This window comes from Ahaetulla prasina, chromosome 16, assembly GCF_028640845.1.
Source record: "Ahaetulla prasina isolate Xishuangbanna chromosome 16, ASM2864084v1, whole genome shotgun sequence".
In the NCBI taxonomy this organism is placed as follows: domain Eukaryota; kingdom Metazoa; phylum Chordata; class Lepidosauria; order Squamata; family Colubridae; genus Ahaetulla; species Ahaetulla prasina.
In genome coordinates this window covers 12,372,182-12,388,451 of record NC_080554.1, presented here as the reverse complement: position 1 = coordinate 12,388,451, position 16,270 = coordinate 12,372,182, and the positions used below count along the sequence as shown (strand labels likewise).

At 47.6% G+C, this 16,270-nt stretch overlaps 1 protein-coding gene across 1 annotated transcript in view; it reads left to right on the top strand.

Annotated features, from left to right (window-relative positions):
- GLE1 (GLE1 RNA export mediator) overlaps positions 1 to 11,772 on the top strand; it is a 30,194-nt gene extending 18,422 nt beyond the window's left edge. The window contains exons 8-11 of the mRNA XM_058159574.1: positions 187 to 291; positions 3,134 to 3,216; positions 3,653 to 3,716; positions 10,533 to 11,772. Of these exons, the coding sequence (XP_058015557.1) occupies positions 187 to 291; positions 3,134 to 3,216; positions 3,653 to 3,716; positions 10,533 to 10,601 (321 nt within the window). The 3' untranslated portion in view covers positions 10,602 to 11,772. The remainder of the gene's footprint in view (positions 1 to 186; positions 292 to 3,133; positions 3,217 to 3,652; positions 3,717 to 10,532) is intronic.
- Positions 11,773 to 16,270: the final 4,498 nt, after the last annotated feature.

Sequence of the window (16,270 nt, the reverse complement as noted above, 5' to 3'; positions counted from 1 at the left end):
ATCATCTTCCCTGCAGCGGGTGGTCATCGTCCTGTCCAACAGCCTCTGAATCTATCCAGGAATCTCATTCTCTAAGCTAAGGTGGCTTCGGAAGGAAGCCACTTACGAAAAAGAGCTTGAAAACGAAGCTGGTTTTGTTGTTAAAATAGAGTAATTCGGTGAACTGATCTTTCTTTTGTTCATTAGACTCACCCACACGGATTAAACCACGCCTGGCGTTGGGTGGCCCAGATATTGAACATGGAACCTCTGGCAGATGTGACGGCAACGATTCTCTTCGATTTCCTGGAGGTAAGTGGAGCTCCCGTCTGGCTGGGGCTTTTTCATTCTGCTTCCAGCTCATAAGTAGTTAATACAGTGCAGTGCAGTGCAGTGCAATGCAGTGCAGTGCAATTATGTAATGCCAATATGCAATGCAATGCAATGCAATACAGAGGAGAGAGAAAAGAATAAGAGAGAATAAGAGAATAGAATAGAGCAATGTTGGCAAACCTTTTCGGCACCAAGTGGTGAAACGGGAGCGTGCGCACGTGGGGGGTAGAGCACTGAAAAGCGGAAATGTGCGCACCGGGAAGCTGAGCTGGTTTCCAGTGCGCACATGTGTGCCGGTCACTTGGTCTTCCGGTTTCTGGTGTGTTTGCACGCACGAAGACCAGCATGCACGCCATGGAGCTGCTCTTCCTGTTGCTGGCGCTCCCCCGTGCGCAAAGAAGAGCTTGGTGGCGCACATATGCACGCCGGAGCCCAGAAAAGCAACAATGTCTGGCGTGCCCGGAGAGATGACTTTGTGTGCCACTTCCGCCACACGTGCTCTCGTGTCCCACTCCTCCTCTGACGGCCGGGTCGGGGAAGTCCGTATCAAGCGTGCCTCTGCAGCTCTGCCAAAATCCTATCAGAATTCTCAGGGCAGGCAGGAATCCAAGGTGTGACTTCAGCAATCCAGATTAGACTTTGCCTGACTCAGAGAATGCCAGAAAGCAGATCCTTTATATAGGCCATGGGGTGTGGCTCCATGACTCAGCACTTATCTAGGCCTGCCCCTCCCTTCCTTTTGCTGACGTCGCCTCTCCATTCTCCAGAAGTGGGGATCTCTCCAGCCTCCAGCTGTTGGTAATTCCAGCTCGTGACTGGCTTCATATTCCTCAGGCTCACATGCTGTGGGGGAGGGGTTTAGTTGTTCCGTCTGCCTGGGCACGGTGCCAGGACTGGTGGCTGGAGGCATGTCAGGCCACCCGTCTTGCTCGGACTGTCCGGGCATGGTGCCAGGACTAGGGGCTGGAGGCATGCCAGGATATTCTTCTGTACTAGCAGTGTCTGGCAGGAGATGAGAAGGGCCCGGCTGCGGCGAGGGGGGCGAGCGAGGCACAACACGTGCTATCACTGGAATAGAGGATAGAATAGAGAATAGAATAGAATAGAGGAGTGATGGCTAACCTTTTTGCCTTCGCGTGCCAGGAGCGGGGCGGGAGGGGTGGGTTGCGCGCATGCGTGCCCACACCAATAATTCTATGTGCCCCGCCCCCGCGCATGCATGCGTATTCCCCTCCCTGCTCCTGGCACACGTTGGTACAGTGGGCATGGTAGGTCTGTTTTTCTCTCTCCCCAGGCTCCAGAGCCTTTCTAGGAGCCTGGGGAGGGTGAAAACGCCCTTCCTCACCTCACCCCGGAGGCCAGAAAGCGACCGTTTGCCAACTTCCAAAAGTTGGCAAGCGGGCGTTCTGGCCTCTGAGGGCCTCTGGGGGTCGGGAAGGCTGTTTTCCCCTCCCAAGCTCCTAGAAAGGCTCTTGAGCCTGAGGAGAGAAAAGCAGGTCTTCCACCACCATCCCCAAGACTCTCCAGAGGCAGGAAACAGTCGGTCCACTAAAGAGACAAGATGGCAAGGAAATAACACAGTAGAGAGGATTGCTGCTTAACTGATTCTTTGCATTAGTCTTCACGCAAAAAGAAACTATAACCCAACCTACCAAAAACCTGACTGTAAAAGTTAGACTAGAAATAAAAATTAAAATAAGCAAGAAAATGATAAGAGAACACCTCTGTGACCTTGATGAATATATGTTCAGATATAACACCAAAACCCACTTCCTTCGCCCCACTGCTTGCTTTGGCTATTGTAATGTCACTTATTTCAAACGCATAAAAACCTGGCTTCAATGCGCCAGCTACTTTCCTCATTGGTATCTTTCTCTTCTGCTGGTCTTCACAGGTTCTCAACTGAAGGAGATCTTTGAAAAGATCAACAGCCTCCTGTCAGGAAAATATGTGCAGTGCGGCGGCCATAAAATATCCGTCACGCAGCACCCTGAAGGCCTGGAGTTTGTTTATTTCAAACTGGCTGAAAAGTTTGTGGTAAGAAGGTCATATCGACAAAAAGTCGTCCCCACCCCCCGTTCTCCAGATCAAAAACGTGTCTCTGCACAGGTGGTGTTTAAATTGCCATTTACCTCAGAGGCTTCGTTCAAACTGCCTTGACAAATAGCCATACCAGTTAGACTTATATACCGCTTCACAGTGCTTCACACCACTCTCTTAAGTGGTTTACAGAGTCAACCTATTGCCCCCAACAATCTGGGTCCTCATTTTATCCACCTCGGAAGGATGAGTCAAACCTGAGCCAGTCAGGATCGAACTGTTGGCAGTGGGCAGAGTTTGTTTCTAACATTGCATTCCAAATCTCCACGCCGGATGGATGGATGGATGGATGGACAGACAGACAGCACTTAGACTTGTATACCGCTTCACAGTGCTTTTCAACCCTCTCTAAGCGGTTTACAGAGTCAGCATATTTCCCCCAACAATCTGGGTCCTCATTTGACCGACCTCGGAAAGACGAAAGGCTGAGTCAACCTTGAGCCGGTCAGGATCAAACTGCTGGCAGTGGGCAGAATCAGACTGCAATTCTGCATTCTAACCACTGCGCCACCATGGCTCAATAAATAATTCATTAAATAGAGAGAAGGAAATCTGAATAATGCAAACTGGGGGGGGGGGGACAGAGGAGTTTGGCATTAACATTAACTAACATGGATTAACATGGCTGCTGTGCTCTCTTAACTTGGATCAAGTTTGACGGGGATTGTACCCTCCTTTTCTGATACTATGCCGTGAAATTCTTCCGTTTTGTCTTCCTCAGGTGTGTGGGAATGCTCTCATGAAGCAGTACCAGGGGCAATTTTGGAAGATGCTTCTCCTGATCCAGGAAGAGTATTTCCCCAGGTATGGCTTGGAATTTTGAGGCCGTCTCTCTACATTTTCCCCCGATTCTGAGGAAGAGATGGTCATACATTTTATTTTGTTTGCTTTCTTCCCTGCTCCCTCAATTACAAATATTTGAATAAAATGGGACAGAGAACCCCCTCTGGGATGAGCTGTGAGTCTCAAAAGTTCTTCATTATCCTTCTCAGTCCCGATTATTGGCAAAGGACTCGACAAAAATCAAAGACCCAACAGTATTAGGCGTTCAACCTTTGAATATTTGAATTCTAACCTAATTGCGCTTCTCTTCTCTTCTCTTCTCTTCTCTCCTCTTCTTTTCTCTGCTCTGCTCTGCTCTGCTCTGCTCTGCTCTGCTCGGCTTTCCTCTCCTCTCCTCTCCTCTCCTCTCCTCTCCTCTCCTCTCCTCTCCTCTCCTCTCCTCTCCTCTTCCCTCCAGGATCGAATCAATTACCAGCCCTGGGGAAATGGGCTCCCTCATACGATTCAAGCAATTTTTAAAGGTAAGTTGATGTTTTCTCAAGCTAGGTGTTAAGCTAAGACGAGGACGGCTGAGTTTGGCAGGTTGTTTTTAAATCCCCCTTTTCGGTTGCCCCCCAATTCCTCAGCCAAAAGGCTGCAGTCAAAGCTCTCTGCTGCTGCCCCCAAATATTAGGAGACTGCAGCGCACACAACTTCCAAAGTCTCCTCCTTGTGAGAGTATTGTCGACTACCCGAGGCTCCTTTGTCATTCAAGAAAATCCAGCTCTAGTAGAAGAAGATAGAAGAGGGAAGAGTGTTAAAAAGGGGGGTGGTGACTGGGCAGGCCCGACTAATTGTATATAACTGTACATTGGATGAGCTGTTTGATATGATTGTAAAAATAAAAAATTTTTATGAAAAAAAAAAAGTCTAGCTCTGATGAGGTTACCTGGTTAGGATAAGGCAACACCTGTAAGAAAACAACCCAGCTCAGAGAGCACTAAGGACCCCACAGTCTGCCTCCTCCTCCTCCTCCCCTCTTCCTTCTCAATGACCACTCCCTTCTAGAACTTTGGGGGCCGGTTTAGCTCAGGCTGGTAAGGCCTGTTATTAAGAACACAAAGCCTGCAATTACTGCAGGTTCGAGCCCGGCCCAAGGTTGACTCAGCCTTCCATCCTTTATACTCTTCCTCCTCTTCCTCCTCCTCCTTTTCTTCTTCCTCTTCCTCCTCCTCCTCCTCTTCTTTCCCCTGCTCCTCCTCCTCTTCTTCCTCTTCCTCTTCCTCTTCCCCTCCTCCTTCTCTTTCTCCTCTTCTTCCTCCCCCTCCTCCTCTTCCTCCTCTCCTCCTCCTCCTCCTCCCCTGCCTCCTCCTCCTCTTCCTCCTCCTTCCTCTTCTTCCTCCTTCCTCCTTCCTCTTCTTCCTCCTCCTTCTCCTCTTCTTCTTCTTCCTCCTCCTCCTCCTTCCTCTTCTTCTTCCGCCTTCTCCTCCTCCTCCTGCTCCTCCTCCTCTCTTGTTCCTCCTCTTCTTCCTCCTCCTCCTCCTCCTCTTCTTCCTCCTCTTCCTCTTCCTCCTCCTCTTCCTCCTCCCCCTCTTCTTCTTCCTCCTCCTCCTTCCTCCTCTTCTTCTTCCTCCTTCTCCTCCTCCTCTTCCTCCTCCTCTTCTCTTCTCTCTCTCTCTCTCTTCTCTTCTCTTCTCTCTCTTCTCTTCTCTTCTCTCCTCTCCTCTCCTCTCCTCCTCTCCTCCTCTCCTCTCCTCTCCTCTCCTCTTCTTCCTCCTCCTCTGACGGCCGGGTCGGGGAAGTCCGTATCAAGCGTGCCTCTGCAGCTCTGCCAAAATCCTATCAGAATTCTCAGGGCAGGCAGGAATCCAAGGTGTGACTTCAGCAATCCAGATTAGACTTTGCCTGACTCAGAGAATGCCAGAAAGCAGATCCTTTATATAGGCCATGGGGTGTGGCTCCATGACTCAGCACTTATCTAGGCCTGCCCCTCCCTTCCTTTTGCTGACGTCGCCTCTCCATTCTCCAGAAGTGGGGATCTCTCCAGCCTCCAGCTGTTGGTAATTCCAGCTCGTGACTGGCTTCATATTCCTCAGGCTCACATGCTGTGGGGGAGGGGTTTAGTTGTTCCGTCTGCCTGGGCACGGTGCCAGGACTGGTGGCTGGAGGCATGTCAGGCCACCCGTCTTGCTCGGACTGTCCGGGCATGGTGCCAGGACTGGTGGCTGGAGGCATGTCAAGCCACCCGTCTTGCCTGGACTGTCCGGGCATGGTGCCAGGACTAGGGGCTGGAGGCATGCCAGGATATTCTTCTGTACTAGCAGTGTCTTGCAGGAGATGAGAAGGGCCCGGCTGCGGCGAGGGGGGCGAGCGAGGCACAACACGTGCTATCACTGGAATAGAGGATAGAATAGAGCAATGTTGGCAAACCTTTTCGGCACCAAGTGGTGAAACGGGAGCGTGCGCACGGGGGGGGGTAGAGCACTGAAAAGCGGAAATGTGCGCACCGGGAAGCTGAGCTGGTTTCCAGTGCGCACATGTGTGCCGGTCACTTGGTCTTCCGGTTTCTGGTGTGTTTGCACGCACGAAGACCAGCATGCACGCCATGGAGCTGCTCTTCCTGTTGCTGGCGCTCCCCCATGCGCAAAGAAGAGCTTGGTGGCGCACATATGCACGCCGGAGCCCAGAAAAGCAACAATGTCTGGCGTGCCCGGAGAGATGACTTTGTGTGCCACTTCCGCCACACGTGCTGTCGTGTCCCACTCCTCCTCTTCCTCCTCCTCCTCTTCCTCCTCCTCCTCTCCTCCTCTCCTCTCTCTCTTCTCTTCTTCTCTTCTTCTCTTCTCTCTCTTCTCTCTTCTCTTCTCTTCTCTCTTCTCTCTTCTCTTCTCTCTCTTCTCTTCTCTTCTCTCTTCTCTTCTCTCTTCTCTCTCTTCTCTTCTCTCTTCTCTCTCTTCTCTTCTCTCTTCTCTCTCTTCTCTTCTCTCTCTTCTCTTCTCTCTTCTCTCTCTTCTCTCTCTTCTCTTCTCTCTTCTCTCTCTTCTCTTCTCTCTTCTCTTCTCTCTCTTCTCTTCTCTCTTCTCTTCTCTCTTCTCTTCTCTTCTTCTCTTCTTCTCTTCTCTTCTCTCTCTTCTCTTCTCTTCTCTCTCTTCTCTCTCTTCTCTTCTCTCTTCTCTTCTTCTCTTCTCTCTTCTCTCCTCTCCTCCTCTCCTCCTCTCCTCTCTCTCCTCTCCTCCTCTCCTCTCCTCCTCTCCTCTCTCTCTTCTCTTCTTCTCTTCTCTTCTCTCTCTTCTCTTCTCTCTCTTCTCTTCTCTCTTCTCTTCTCTCTTCTCTCTCTTCTCTTCTCTCTTCTCTCTCTTCTCTTCTCTCTTCTCTCTCTTCTCTTCTCTCTTCTCTTCTCTTCTTCTCTTCTTCTCTTCTCTTCTCTTCTCTCTCTTCTCTTCTCTCTTCTCTTCTCTCTCTTCTCTCCTCTCCTCCTCTCCTCTCTCTCTTCTCTCTTCTCTTCTCTCTCTTCTCTTCTCTCTCTTCTCTTCTCTTCTCTTCTCTCCTCTCCTCCTCTCCTCTCCTCCTCTCCTCTCTCCTCTCCTCCTCTCCTCTCCTCCTCTCCTCCTCTCCTCCTCTCCTCTCCTCCTCTCCTCCTCTCCTCTCTCTCTTCTCTTCTTCTCTTCTCTTCTTCTCTTCTCTTCTCTTCTCTCTCTTCTCTTCTCTCCTCTTCCCTCCTCTTCCTCCTCCTCCCCTGCCCCTCCTCCTCCCCTGCCTCCTCCTCTCCACAAAGCCCATTTCCTTTTAGTACTGATGATGTTACCTAGTTTGGATAATAAAACGTCTGCAAAAAACAACCAAGCCTCAGCAAACGCTAAGGACCTCACAGTGTTTCTCTTCCCCAACCAAGCCCACTCCTCCTCTGACGGCCGGGTCGGGGAAGTCCGTATCAAGCGTGCCTCTGCAGCTCTGCCAAAATCCTATCAGAGTTCTCAGGGCAGGCAGGAATCCAAGGTGTGACTTCAGCAATCCAGATTAGACTTTGCCTGACTCAGAGAATGCCAGAAAGCAGATCCTTTATATAGGCCATGGGGTGTGGCTCCATGACTCAGCACTTATCTAGGCCTGCCCCTCCCTTCCTTTTGCTGACGTCGCCTCTCCATTCTCCAGAAGCGGGGATCTCTCCAGCCTCCAGCTGTTGGTAATTCCAGCTCGTGACTGGCTTCATATTCCTCAGGCTCACATGCTGTGGGGGAGGGGTTTAGTTGTTCCGTCTGCCTAGGCACGGTGCCAGGACTGGGGGCTGGAGGCATGTCAGGCCACCCGTCTTGCTCGGACTGTCCGGGCATGGTGCCAGGACTGGGGGCTGGAGGCATGCCAGGATATTCTTCTGTACTAGCAGTGTCTGGCAGGACATGAGAAGGGCCTGGCTGCAGTGAGGGGGGCGAGCGAGGCACAACACATGCTATCACTGGAATAGAGGATAGAATAGAGAATAGAATAGAATAGAGGAGTGATGGCTAACCTTTTTGCCTTCGCGTGCCAGGAGCAGGGCAGGAGGGGTGGGTTGCGCGCATGCATGCCCACACCAATAATTCTATGTGCCCCGCCCCCGCGCATGCATGCGTATTCCCCTCCCTGCTCCTGGCACACGTTGGTACAGTGGGCATGGTAGGTCTGTTTTTCTCTCTCCCTAGGCTCCAGAGCCTTTCAAGGAGCCTTGGGAGGGTGAAAACGCCCTTCCCCACCTCACCCCCCCGGAGGCCAGAAACGACCCGTTTGCCAACTTCCAAAAGTTGGCAAACGGGCTGTTTCTGGCCTCTGGAGGGCCTCTGGGGGGTCGGGAAGGCTGTTTTCCCCCTCCCCAAGCTCCTAGAAAGGCTCTTGAGCCTGAGGAGAGAGAAAAACGGGTCTTCCCACCACCATCCCCAAGACTCTCCAGAGGCAGGAAACAGTCTGTTTACCTACTTCCATTGGGCCCAGAAGGCCTGAAAATCAGCTGAGCTCACATGCCCACTGAAATGGCTATCGGGAATAGAGAATAAAATTGAGCAGAGCAGAGCAGAGCAGGAAGGGACCTTGGAGGTCTTCTAGTCCAGCCCCCTGCTCAAGCAGGAGACCCTATACCATCTCAGACAAGTGACTATCCAGTCTCTTCTTAAAAACCTTCAATGAATTAACATTAACATTAACTAACATGGATTAACATGGCTGCTGTGCTCTCTTAACTTGGATCAAGTTTGACGGGGATTGTACCCTCCTTTTCTGATACTATGCCGTGAAATTCTTCCGTTTTGTCTTCCTCAGGTGTGTGGGAATGCTCTCATGAAGCAGTACCAGGGGCAATTTTGGAAGATGCTTCTCCTGATCCAGGAAGAGTATTTCCCCAGGTATGGCTTGGAATTTTGAGGCCGTCTCTCTACATTTTTTTCCGATTCTGAGGAAGAGATGGTCATACATTTTATTTTGTTTGCTTTCTTCCCTGCTCCCTCAATTACAAATATTTGAATAAAATGGGACAGAGAACCCCCTCTGGGATGAGCTGTGAGTCTCAAAAGTTCTTCATTATTCTTCTCAGTCCCGATTATTGGCAAAGGACTCGACAAAAATCAAAGACCCAAAAGTATTAGGCGTTCAACCTTTGAATATTTGAATTCTAACCTAATTGCGCTTCTCTTCTCTTCTCTTCTCTTCTCTTCTCTTCTCTTCTCTTCTCTTCTCTTCTCTTCTCTTCTCTCCTCTCCTCTCCTCTCCTCTCCTCTCCTCTCCTCTCCTCTCCTCTCCTCTCCTCTCCTCTCCTCTTCCCTCCTCTTCCCTCCAGGATCGAATCAATTACCAGCCCTGGGGAAATGGGCTCCCTCATACGATTCAAGCAATTTTTAAAGGTAAGCTGATGTTTTCTCAAGCTAGGTGTTAAGCTAAGACGAGGACGGCTGAGTTTGGCAGATTGTTTTTAAATCCCCCTTTTCGGTTGCCCCCCAATTCCTCAGCCAAAAGGCTGCAGTCAAAGCTCTCTGCTGCTGCCCCCAAATATTAGGAGACTGCAGCGCACACAACTTCCAAAGTCTCCTCCTTGTGAGAGTATTATATACCCGAGGCTCCTTTGTCATGCAAGAAAGTAGAAGAAGGTAGAAGAGGGAAGAGTGTTAAAAAGGGGGGTGGTGACTGGGCAGGCCCGACTAATTGTATATAACTGTACATTGGATGAGCTGTTTGATATGATTGTAAAAATAAAACTTTTTTATGGAAAGAAAAAAGTCCAGCTCTGATGAGGTTACCTGGTTAGGATAAGGCAACACCTGTAAGAAAACAACCCAGCTCAGAGAGCACTAAGGACCCCACAGTCTGCCTCCTCCTCCTCCTCCCCTCTTCCTTCTCAATGACCACTCCCTTCTAGAACTGATGATGTTACATAGTTTGGGTCATGAAACGTCTGCATGAAAACAGCCAATCTCAGAGAGCACTAAGGACCCCACAGTCATCGTCTCCTCCTCCTCTTCCTCCTCCTCCTCTTCCTCCTCCTCCTTTTCTTCTTCCTCTTCCTCCTCTTCCTCCTTCCTCCTCTTCTTCCTCCTCCTGCTCCTCCTCCTCTTCTTCCTCCTCCTCTTCCTCTTCCTCCTCCTCTTCCTCCTCCTCCCCCTGCCCCTCCTCCTCTCCACAAAGCCCATTTCCTTTTAGTACTGATGATGTTACCTAGTTTGGATAATAAAACGTCTGCAAGAAAACAACCAAGCCTCAGCAAACGCTAAGGACCTCACAGTGTTTCTCTTCCCCCAACCAAGCCCACTCCTCCCCAGCACTGATATTGTTACCTAGTTAGCCTAGTGCAACATCTGCAAGAAAACAACCAAGCTGAAGAGTACACTAAGGGCCCCACTTCCTCCTCCTATCCCCTCCTTTCTAGTACTGATGATGTTACCTAGTTTGGGTAATAAAACGTCTGCAAGAAAACAACCAAGCCTCAGAGAGCACCGAGAACCCCTCAAATCAAGAATGTGACCGAAGGGACCTTCAGAGTAGCAGCAGGTCCCTCTTTCACACACACACACACACACACACCCCTCAACCAACAACCACCTTCTCTGTGGAGCCTTTCTTAGTCTCCATCGTCATTCTGCTTTGCTGTTTTCTTTTTTGTCAGCCCTCTCTGTTCCCTCTCTTCTCTCTCCCGAGGCACATTGAGTATGTCCGATTTGCTCCGTCCATTCCCTGAATCAATGCCAACCTCCCTTAGACTCACTTCCCCCATCCCACGCAGCGCCAAATAGGTTTTTGCACCCTCATCACTGCAGTGTCGCCTTTGCATTGTCCTCGGGGTCTATGCCTCTGTGTTCGAACGTCCTGCCTTTTTAAAAAGATCTTTTCTTCTCTCCCAGGAATGCTTACAACGAAAAAATATTCCTCTCCCCAAAGGATATTTGCCACCTTCTTTTTGGAAATCGTGAGGCTCGGATTCCTTGCACTTTTACAGAAGCTTGAAAGAATAGCTCGCTTCGGGGTTGTTGTTGTTGTTGTTTTTTTGTTATGTGAGAAAAAAAAATCTGTAGGCAGACATTTTTTTCAAAACAAAACAAAAAACATTTGGATTCTCTACAGAATCCAGAAATGGCTTGTCAGCTTTTATCCAGTGGTCAAAAACAACCTTTTTATCTCAAGATATTCAGCCGTGATTTGCACTCCCATCGTCGCACACGGGTGCGTCCTTTCTGTTTTTCCTGCTGTGTCATACCCACTCTCCTAAACACAGAGACAAATTGGTTTCAGTGCCCTCGAGAGATGCCTGTGTTTTATTAACGTCAAAAGTTTTAACGCGCACCAAAAAACAAAAAACCCATCAGTGTCTGAAACCCTGCAGTTGAATTAGAAAAGAGATTCTTAATTAAAGTGCTGCAGTCCCTTGCAGCAAAAAGCTTTGGTGGATTGCCTTTAATTTTAAAAAGCAGGCAGAGTGGAAATCTTCTGAGCTCATCCAAGCAATGCTGAAAGAACATGAATTGATTTGTGGCCTTCAGTCCTTTAAAAAAAAAAAAAAAGATTTTAGAGAGCTTTGCATTTATTTAAGTAAGATTTCCACCCTACCCCACCTCAAAATAGAACTATGAATGGGAAAAGGAGAAGATCCCCGCCGGCTGTTTCATTTTCATAAAATCAAGGGAAATTGCTTATAATCAGTCTGGGGAGCCATGGTTTTCTCTTTCTTGGTTCCAAGCCGATCCATGAACTGTGGAATGTCCCCTGTCGCTATTTTGCAAGCGATCGGTGGAAAACGGAAGAGGAATTTATATTTTTATGCGTTGGTGCTAAGCTAAACAGTAAAGTATTTCTGATAAATTATATTTTTCATATGACATGATCCAGCATTTTAGCAGAGTGGGAGATTTGCGCGTCGGCAGAGCGATTGTGTCAACTCAATCAAGCATGAAATGTTGAGTTTTTGTGTCTTTTTATTTTGCTACAGTGATAATTTTTACAATGATAAAGACAATAAACCTTGGGAAGAACCTGCCTTGAATGTTCATGAAAGCTCCAATGAGCTTTATTTTAAAGACTTCATCGAGTAGCTTATTTTAATGTATACGCACGCTTGTTTTCAAAGTAAAGACACGGAATTTCTAATCTCAGAGTTATTTTTTAATGACTTTAGCTTTGGTCTCTAGTTTACTAGTTTGCTTTCAAGATGGAACTCATAAATGCAGTCTTAATACAGGTAGACCACCTCAATTTACGATCCCAGTTGAGCCCAAAATCTACGTTGCTAAGTGAAAAGTTTTCCTCATTTCATGACTTTCCTTGCCACCTTTGTCCAGCAAATCACTGCGGTTGTTAGATTAGTAACACCGTCATTAAGTGAATCTGATTTCCCCCTTGACTTCATTCATCAGAAGGTCACCAACGGGGATGCCGGGACCCCGGGACACGGCAAACCGTCAATAAATGTGAGTCAGTTGTCAAAGCATCCAAATGGGTTGTACATGTGAACAATGGTCATAAGTCTCTCTTTTTTTTTTCAGTGCCGTGGTAGCTTCGAACCATCACTGGTTCGAACCAGAGGACTACCTGTACTGAATTCCAGAGGAGGACAATATGTACAATTTGCATGTGCAGTTTTTTAGACCAGCAGCCCCCAACCTTTTGTGCACCAAGGACCGGTTCCACGGAGAGAGATTTTCCCACGGACCGGAGGTTTTGCGTGCTGCCTGCGTATGTCAGCATCCCGAGTAATGCACCCATAGAAAGCAGAACTCTGAGGCAGGCAGATTCCTCAATGAACAATTTATTGGATACATTATATTGGCAGAGCTGATGAAAGCCGACTCTGAAAGTTCCCGCGGCTTTCACCCAATTAAAAAGTAAAAGTTTCCCCTTTGCTAAATCACTGGTCACACTGTCCAATCAAGGTGCTGGCCGGTTGCTTGGTTACTTCGCTCCTCCCCTGGCCAGCCACCTGTGAGAATATCCTTGGCTCCCACAAGAAAACTTTCTTGTTTTGGCTACAAAACCCCATCTAGCTATTTCCCCCCTCCCTTCCCTTTCTGCTCTGTGGCAACCCTGAAGCCTCCAAGATGGCCTCAGCCAGGTTCACTTCAGGGTTGACAGCATCCTGAGGATGGGGTTTCATTTTTAAAAGGCCTTTTAGAATAACAGAGTTGGAAGGGACCTTGGAGGCCTTCTTGTCCAACCCTCTGCTTAGGCAGGAAACCCTGCACTACTTCAGACAAATGATTATCCAGCATCATCTTAAAAACTTCCAGTGTTGGAGCATTTGCAACTTCTGGAGACAAGTTGTTCCACTGAGTAATTGTTCTAAGTGTCAGGAAATTTCTCCTTAGGTTGCTTCTTGATTAGTTTCCACCCATTGCTTTTTGTCCTGCCTTCAGGTGCTTTGGAGAATAGTTTGACTCCCTCTTCTTTGGGGCAGCCCCTGAGATATTGGAACACTGCTATCATGTCACCCCTAGTCCTTCTTTTCATCAAACTAGACATACCCAGTTCCCGCAACCGTTCTTCCTGTCTTAGCCTCCAGTCCCCTAATCCTCTTTGTTGCTCTTCTCTGCACTCTTTCAAGAGTCTCCACATCTTTTTTTTACATCGTGGGGACCAAAACTGGATGCAGAATTCCACATGTGGCTTTACCAAGGCCTTATAAAGTGGTATTAACGCTTATTTGTTAGTGCTGTCTGGTTGCTGGCATGCTGCGGCCCAGTGTCAGTCCACAGACCGGGGAGGGGGGGTTGGGGACCCCTGCTTTAGATGATAATGGAAACAATAAAAGACTTGGGGAAATGACTCGGATCTTTCAAAACCCTTGCAGTGATTTGTATGCGCTTAAGCCTACCTCCCCAAGTTTCTGGGAATAAATCCTTTGGATTGTCAGACCAATGCAAATCGATGAATTTAGTGCGTCAGTAGCTTACATAGAATATGAAACTCAGCAATCCCTGGGCCTTTCCAGTCTCAAAGTGATTATTCAGCGTTTTGCTGCATCCAAAGATGGATGGGAAATTAATCATAACCACCTTTTGTGTCCAGCAAAACGCAGGACGGAGAAGGAAGGATCCCGTCAGCATCTCGTCCTCATCTGAATTGCGATAATTTGAGTTCCTTCCAGACAATGCCGGTGTCATTGCGGTCTCCTGGCTGTGGGTGCTGCTGCTGCTGCTGCAGCTTAAAACCCTGCAGCCTGTCCTTTTAATATGTATAAAAATGCCAAATACCACTCACTCATCATGAAATCTCCAGAACCATAAAGCCCACAAACTTGAAATTTGCCATGTATGTTCCTCTTGGCTTCTAGGTGCTTGCTAAGAAAGGATTTTTCAAAATGATCATCAGAGCATTAATATTTCCTATATTATTATATCATGCTCTGATGCTAATTAGTTAGACGTTCTACTCCCCCTCCCCACCTGAAAAGAACTCTGTTCCAACTGCCAGTTGGTTTATATTAACACGCCCTGATGCTACGGAGTTACACATTCTACTTTAAGTTTCAGGCTTTAAGTGTTAATATTTCACGCCGGATCACAATTTTGTAGCGAAGCACAGGCGTCCAGCTATGATGTCAAAGATGAATGGAATGATCTTGCTTTGGACGATCGGATGGAGAAAGCTGCTTATTTTGGAGAGGAATGTCTGGAGGTTCTCAGTCATCCAGGTCATGGTTGTCCCAAAGGTGCTTTTTTTCAAGAGGCAACAGGACTTTCTGGTTGTTGTTGTTTTTTCTTTGAAGACCTTTCGCTTCTCTTCCAAGAAGCTTCTTCAGCTCTGACTGGATGGTGAGGAATGGAAGGATTTATACTCTGCAGACAGCTGGTCATTTGCATCCTTTTTAGAGAGTCACTGAGGCCGCTTCAACAGTTCCAAGAAGGCTCCACACCCATTTGCACCACTCAAGTGAACAGATTAAATCTCCAAATGGCCTCAACAGCCCTCTAAAAAAAAATGGAAATGGCCAGCTGTCTGCAAGGAATATGAATCCTTCCGTTCCCCATCCCCATCCAGTCAGAGCTGATTGGATGAGACTTTGGAGAGAAACGTGCACAGATTTGCTTGGAAATACTCCTCCATAGACTTGGGCATTTAACCTTAACCTGATGGGCTGTAGTTGAGAGTATTGTAAGAAGAATGAAAAGGCCAACCACCCAAACCCTTTCTATTTGAAATAACTGGCCTTAGGAGAAGGAACCGGTATTGAATACAACAAAATACCTTATGCCACCAGACTTGAAATCCTGAGTTTAGAAATTTTAGAACTACGCCGTCTTCGGCATGACTTGAGTTTAACTCATAGAATCATCTATTACAATGTCCTTCCTGTCAAAGACTACTTCAGCTTCAATCACATCAATACAAGAGCATACAATAGATTTAAGCTTAATGTGAACCGCTCCAATCTTGATTGCAGAAAGTATGACTTCAGTAACAGTTGTTAATGCCTGGAATAAACTACCTGACTCTATGGTCTCTTCCCAAAATACCCACAGCTTTAACCAAAAACTGTCTTACCATTGCCCTCACCCCATTCCTAAGAGGTCCGTAAGGGGCGTGCATAAGACCACAAGAGTGCCTACCGTTCCTGTCCTATTGTTTCCTTTCATTATATTCAATTAATATAGTTATTACATACTCATATATATGCTTATATATTGTATAGTTATTTCATGCTTACACATATATACTGTGTGACTAAATAAATAAATAAATACTTGGTATAGGGTTTTTGGTCCAGCGATCAAGCTCAATTTAGCCTTGTTGAGAGGATAAAATTAGGCTTATTTAATTATTTGTTTTAAATTCGTTTTAAATTTGTTATTTATATTAAGTATTATTTGTGTTTTTAATAAGGCTGTAAACCGCCTTGAGTCCTTCGGGAGAAGGGCGGTATAGAAATTAAACTATAAATAAATAAATAAATAAATAAAAGATGGAGGGGAAAAAAAACGCCGGAAAGTAAAGAAGTGAAATATATTTTAAATCGGGTCTCCAAGCTTAGCAATGTTAAGCCTGGAGGACTTCAACTCTTTGCTGGCTGGGGAATTCTGGGAGTTGAAGTCCTCCAGGCTTAAAGTTGTTAAGGTTGGAGACCCCTGTAATAAATCATCAATGAGATCCTACCAACGTGTGGATTGGAGGGGGGAAAAATCTACTTTTCTGTTGGTTTCAGGAGGACTCAGATCACATAGGTGGGGGGGGGGAGACAGGTTCCCCCCCCCTACCCCCGAAAAAAGAATTAATGCAAAATTCAATGCACCCCCCCCCCAAAGGTGCCTTTTAGACATGCTGTAGGACGGCATCCATCACCCTCAGGCAAAGTGTGCCAGGGTGGAAGACAATCTGAAGAGGCTTAAATTTTTATTATTCTGGCTGAGCAACAGAATAAAATGACGTCGTGCGTGGAAACCACCCATTTGCACTCTGTACTGTATTACCAACAAAGCAGACATTTGCCCTTGAAGCTTTCGGCTCTTTCCGGTCCCGTTCGGCTGTTTGCCTTCGTTTAAGCCTCGGGTCTTTCCGCCGCTCAAGCTCCGCCCCGGCGCGGTTCGGCTTCTGCAGCCGACTCTGCGGCGATGACGTCACCACGGGCCATCTTATAAATAGGGGCGCCGGCGCC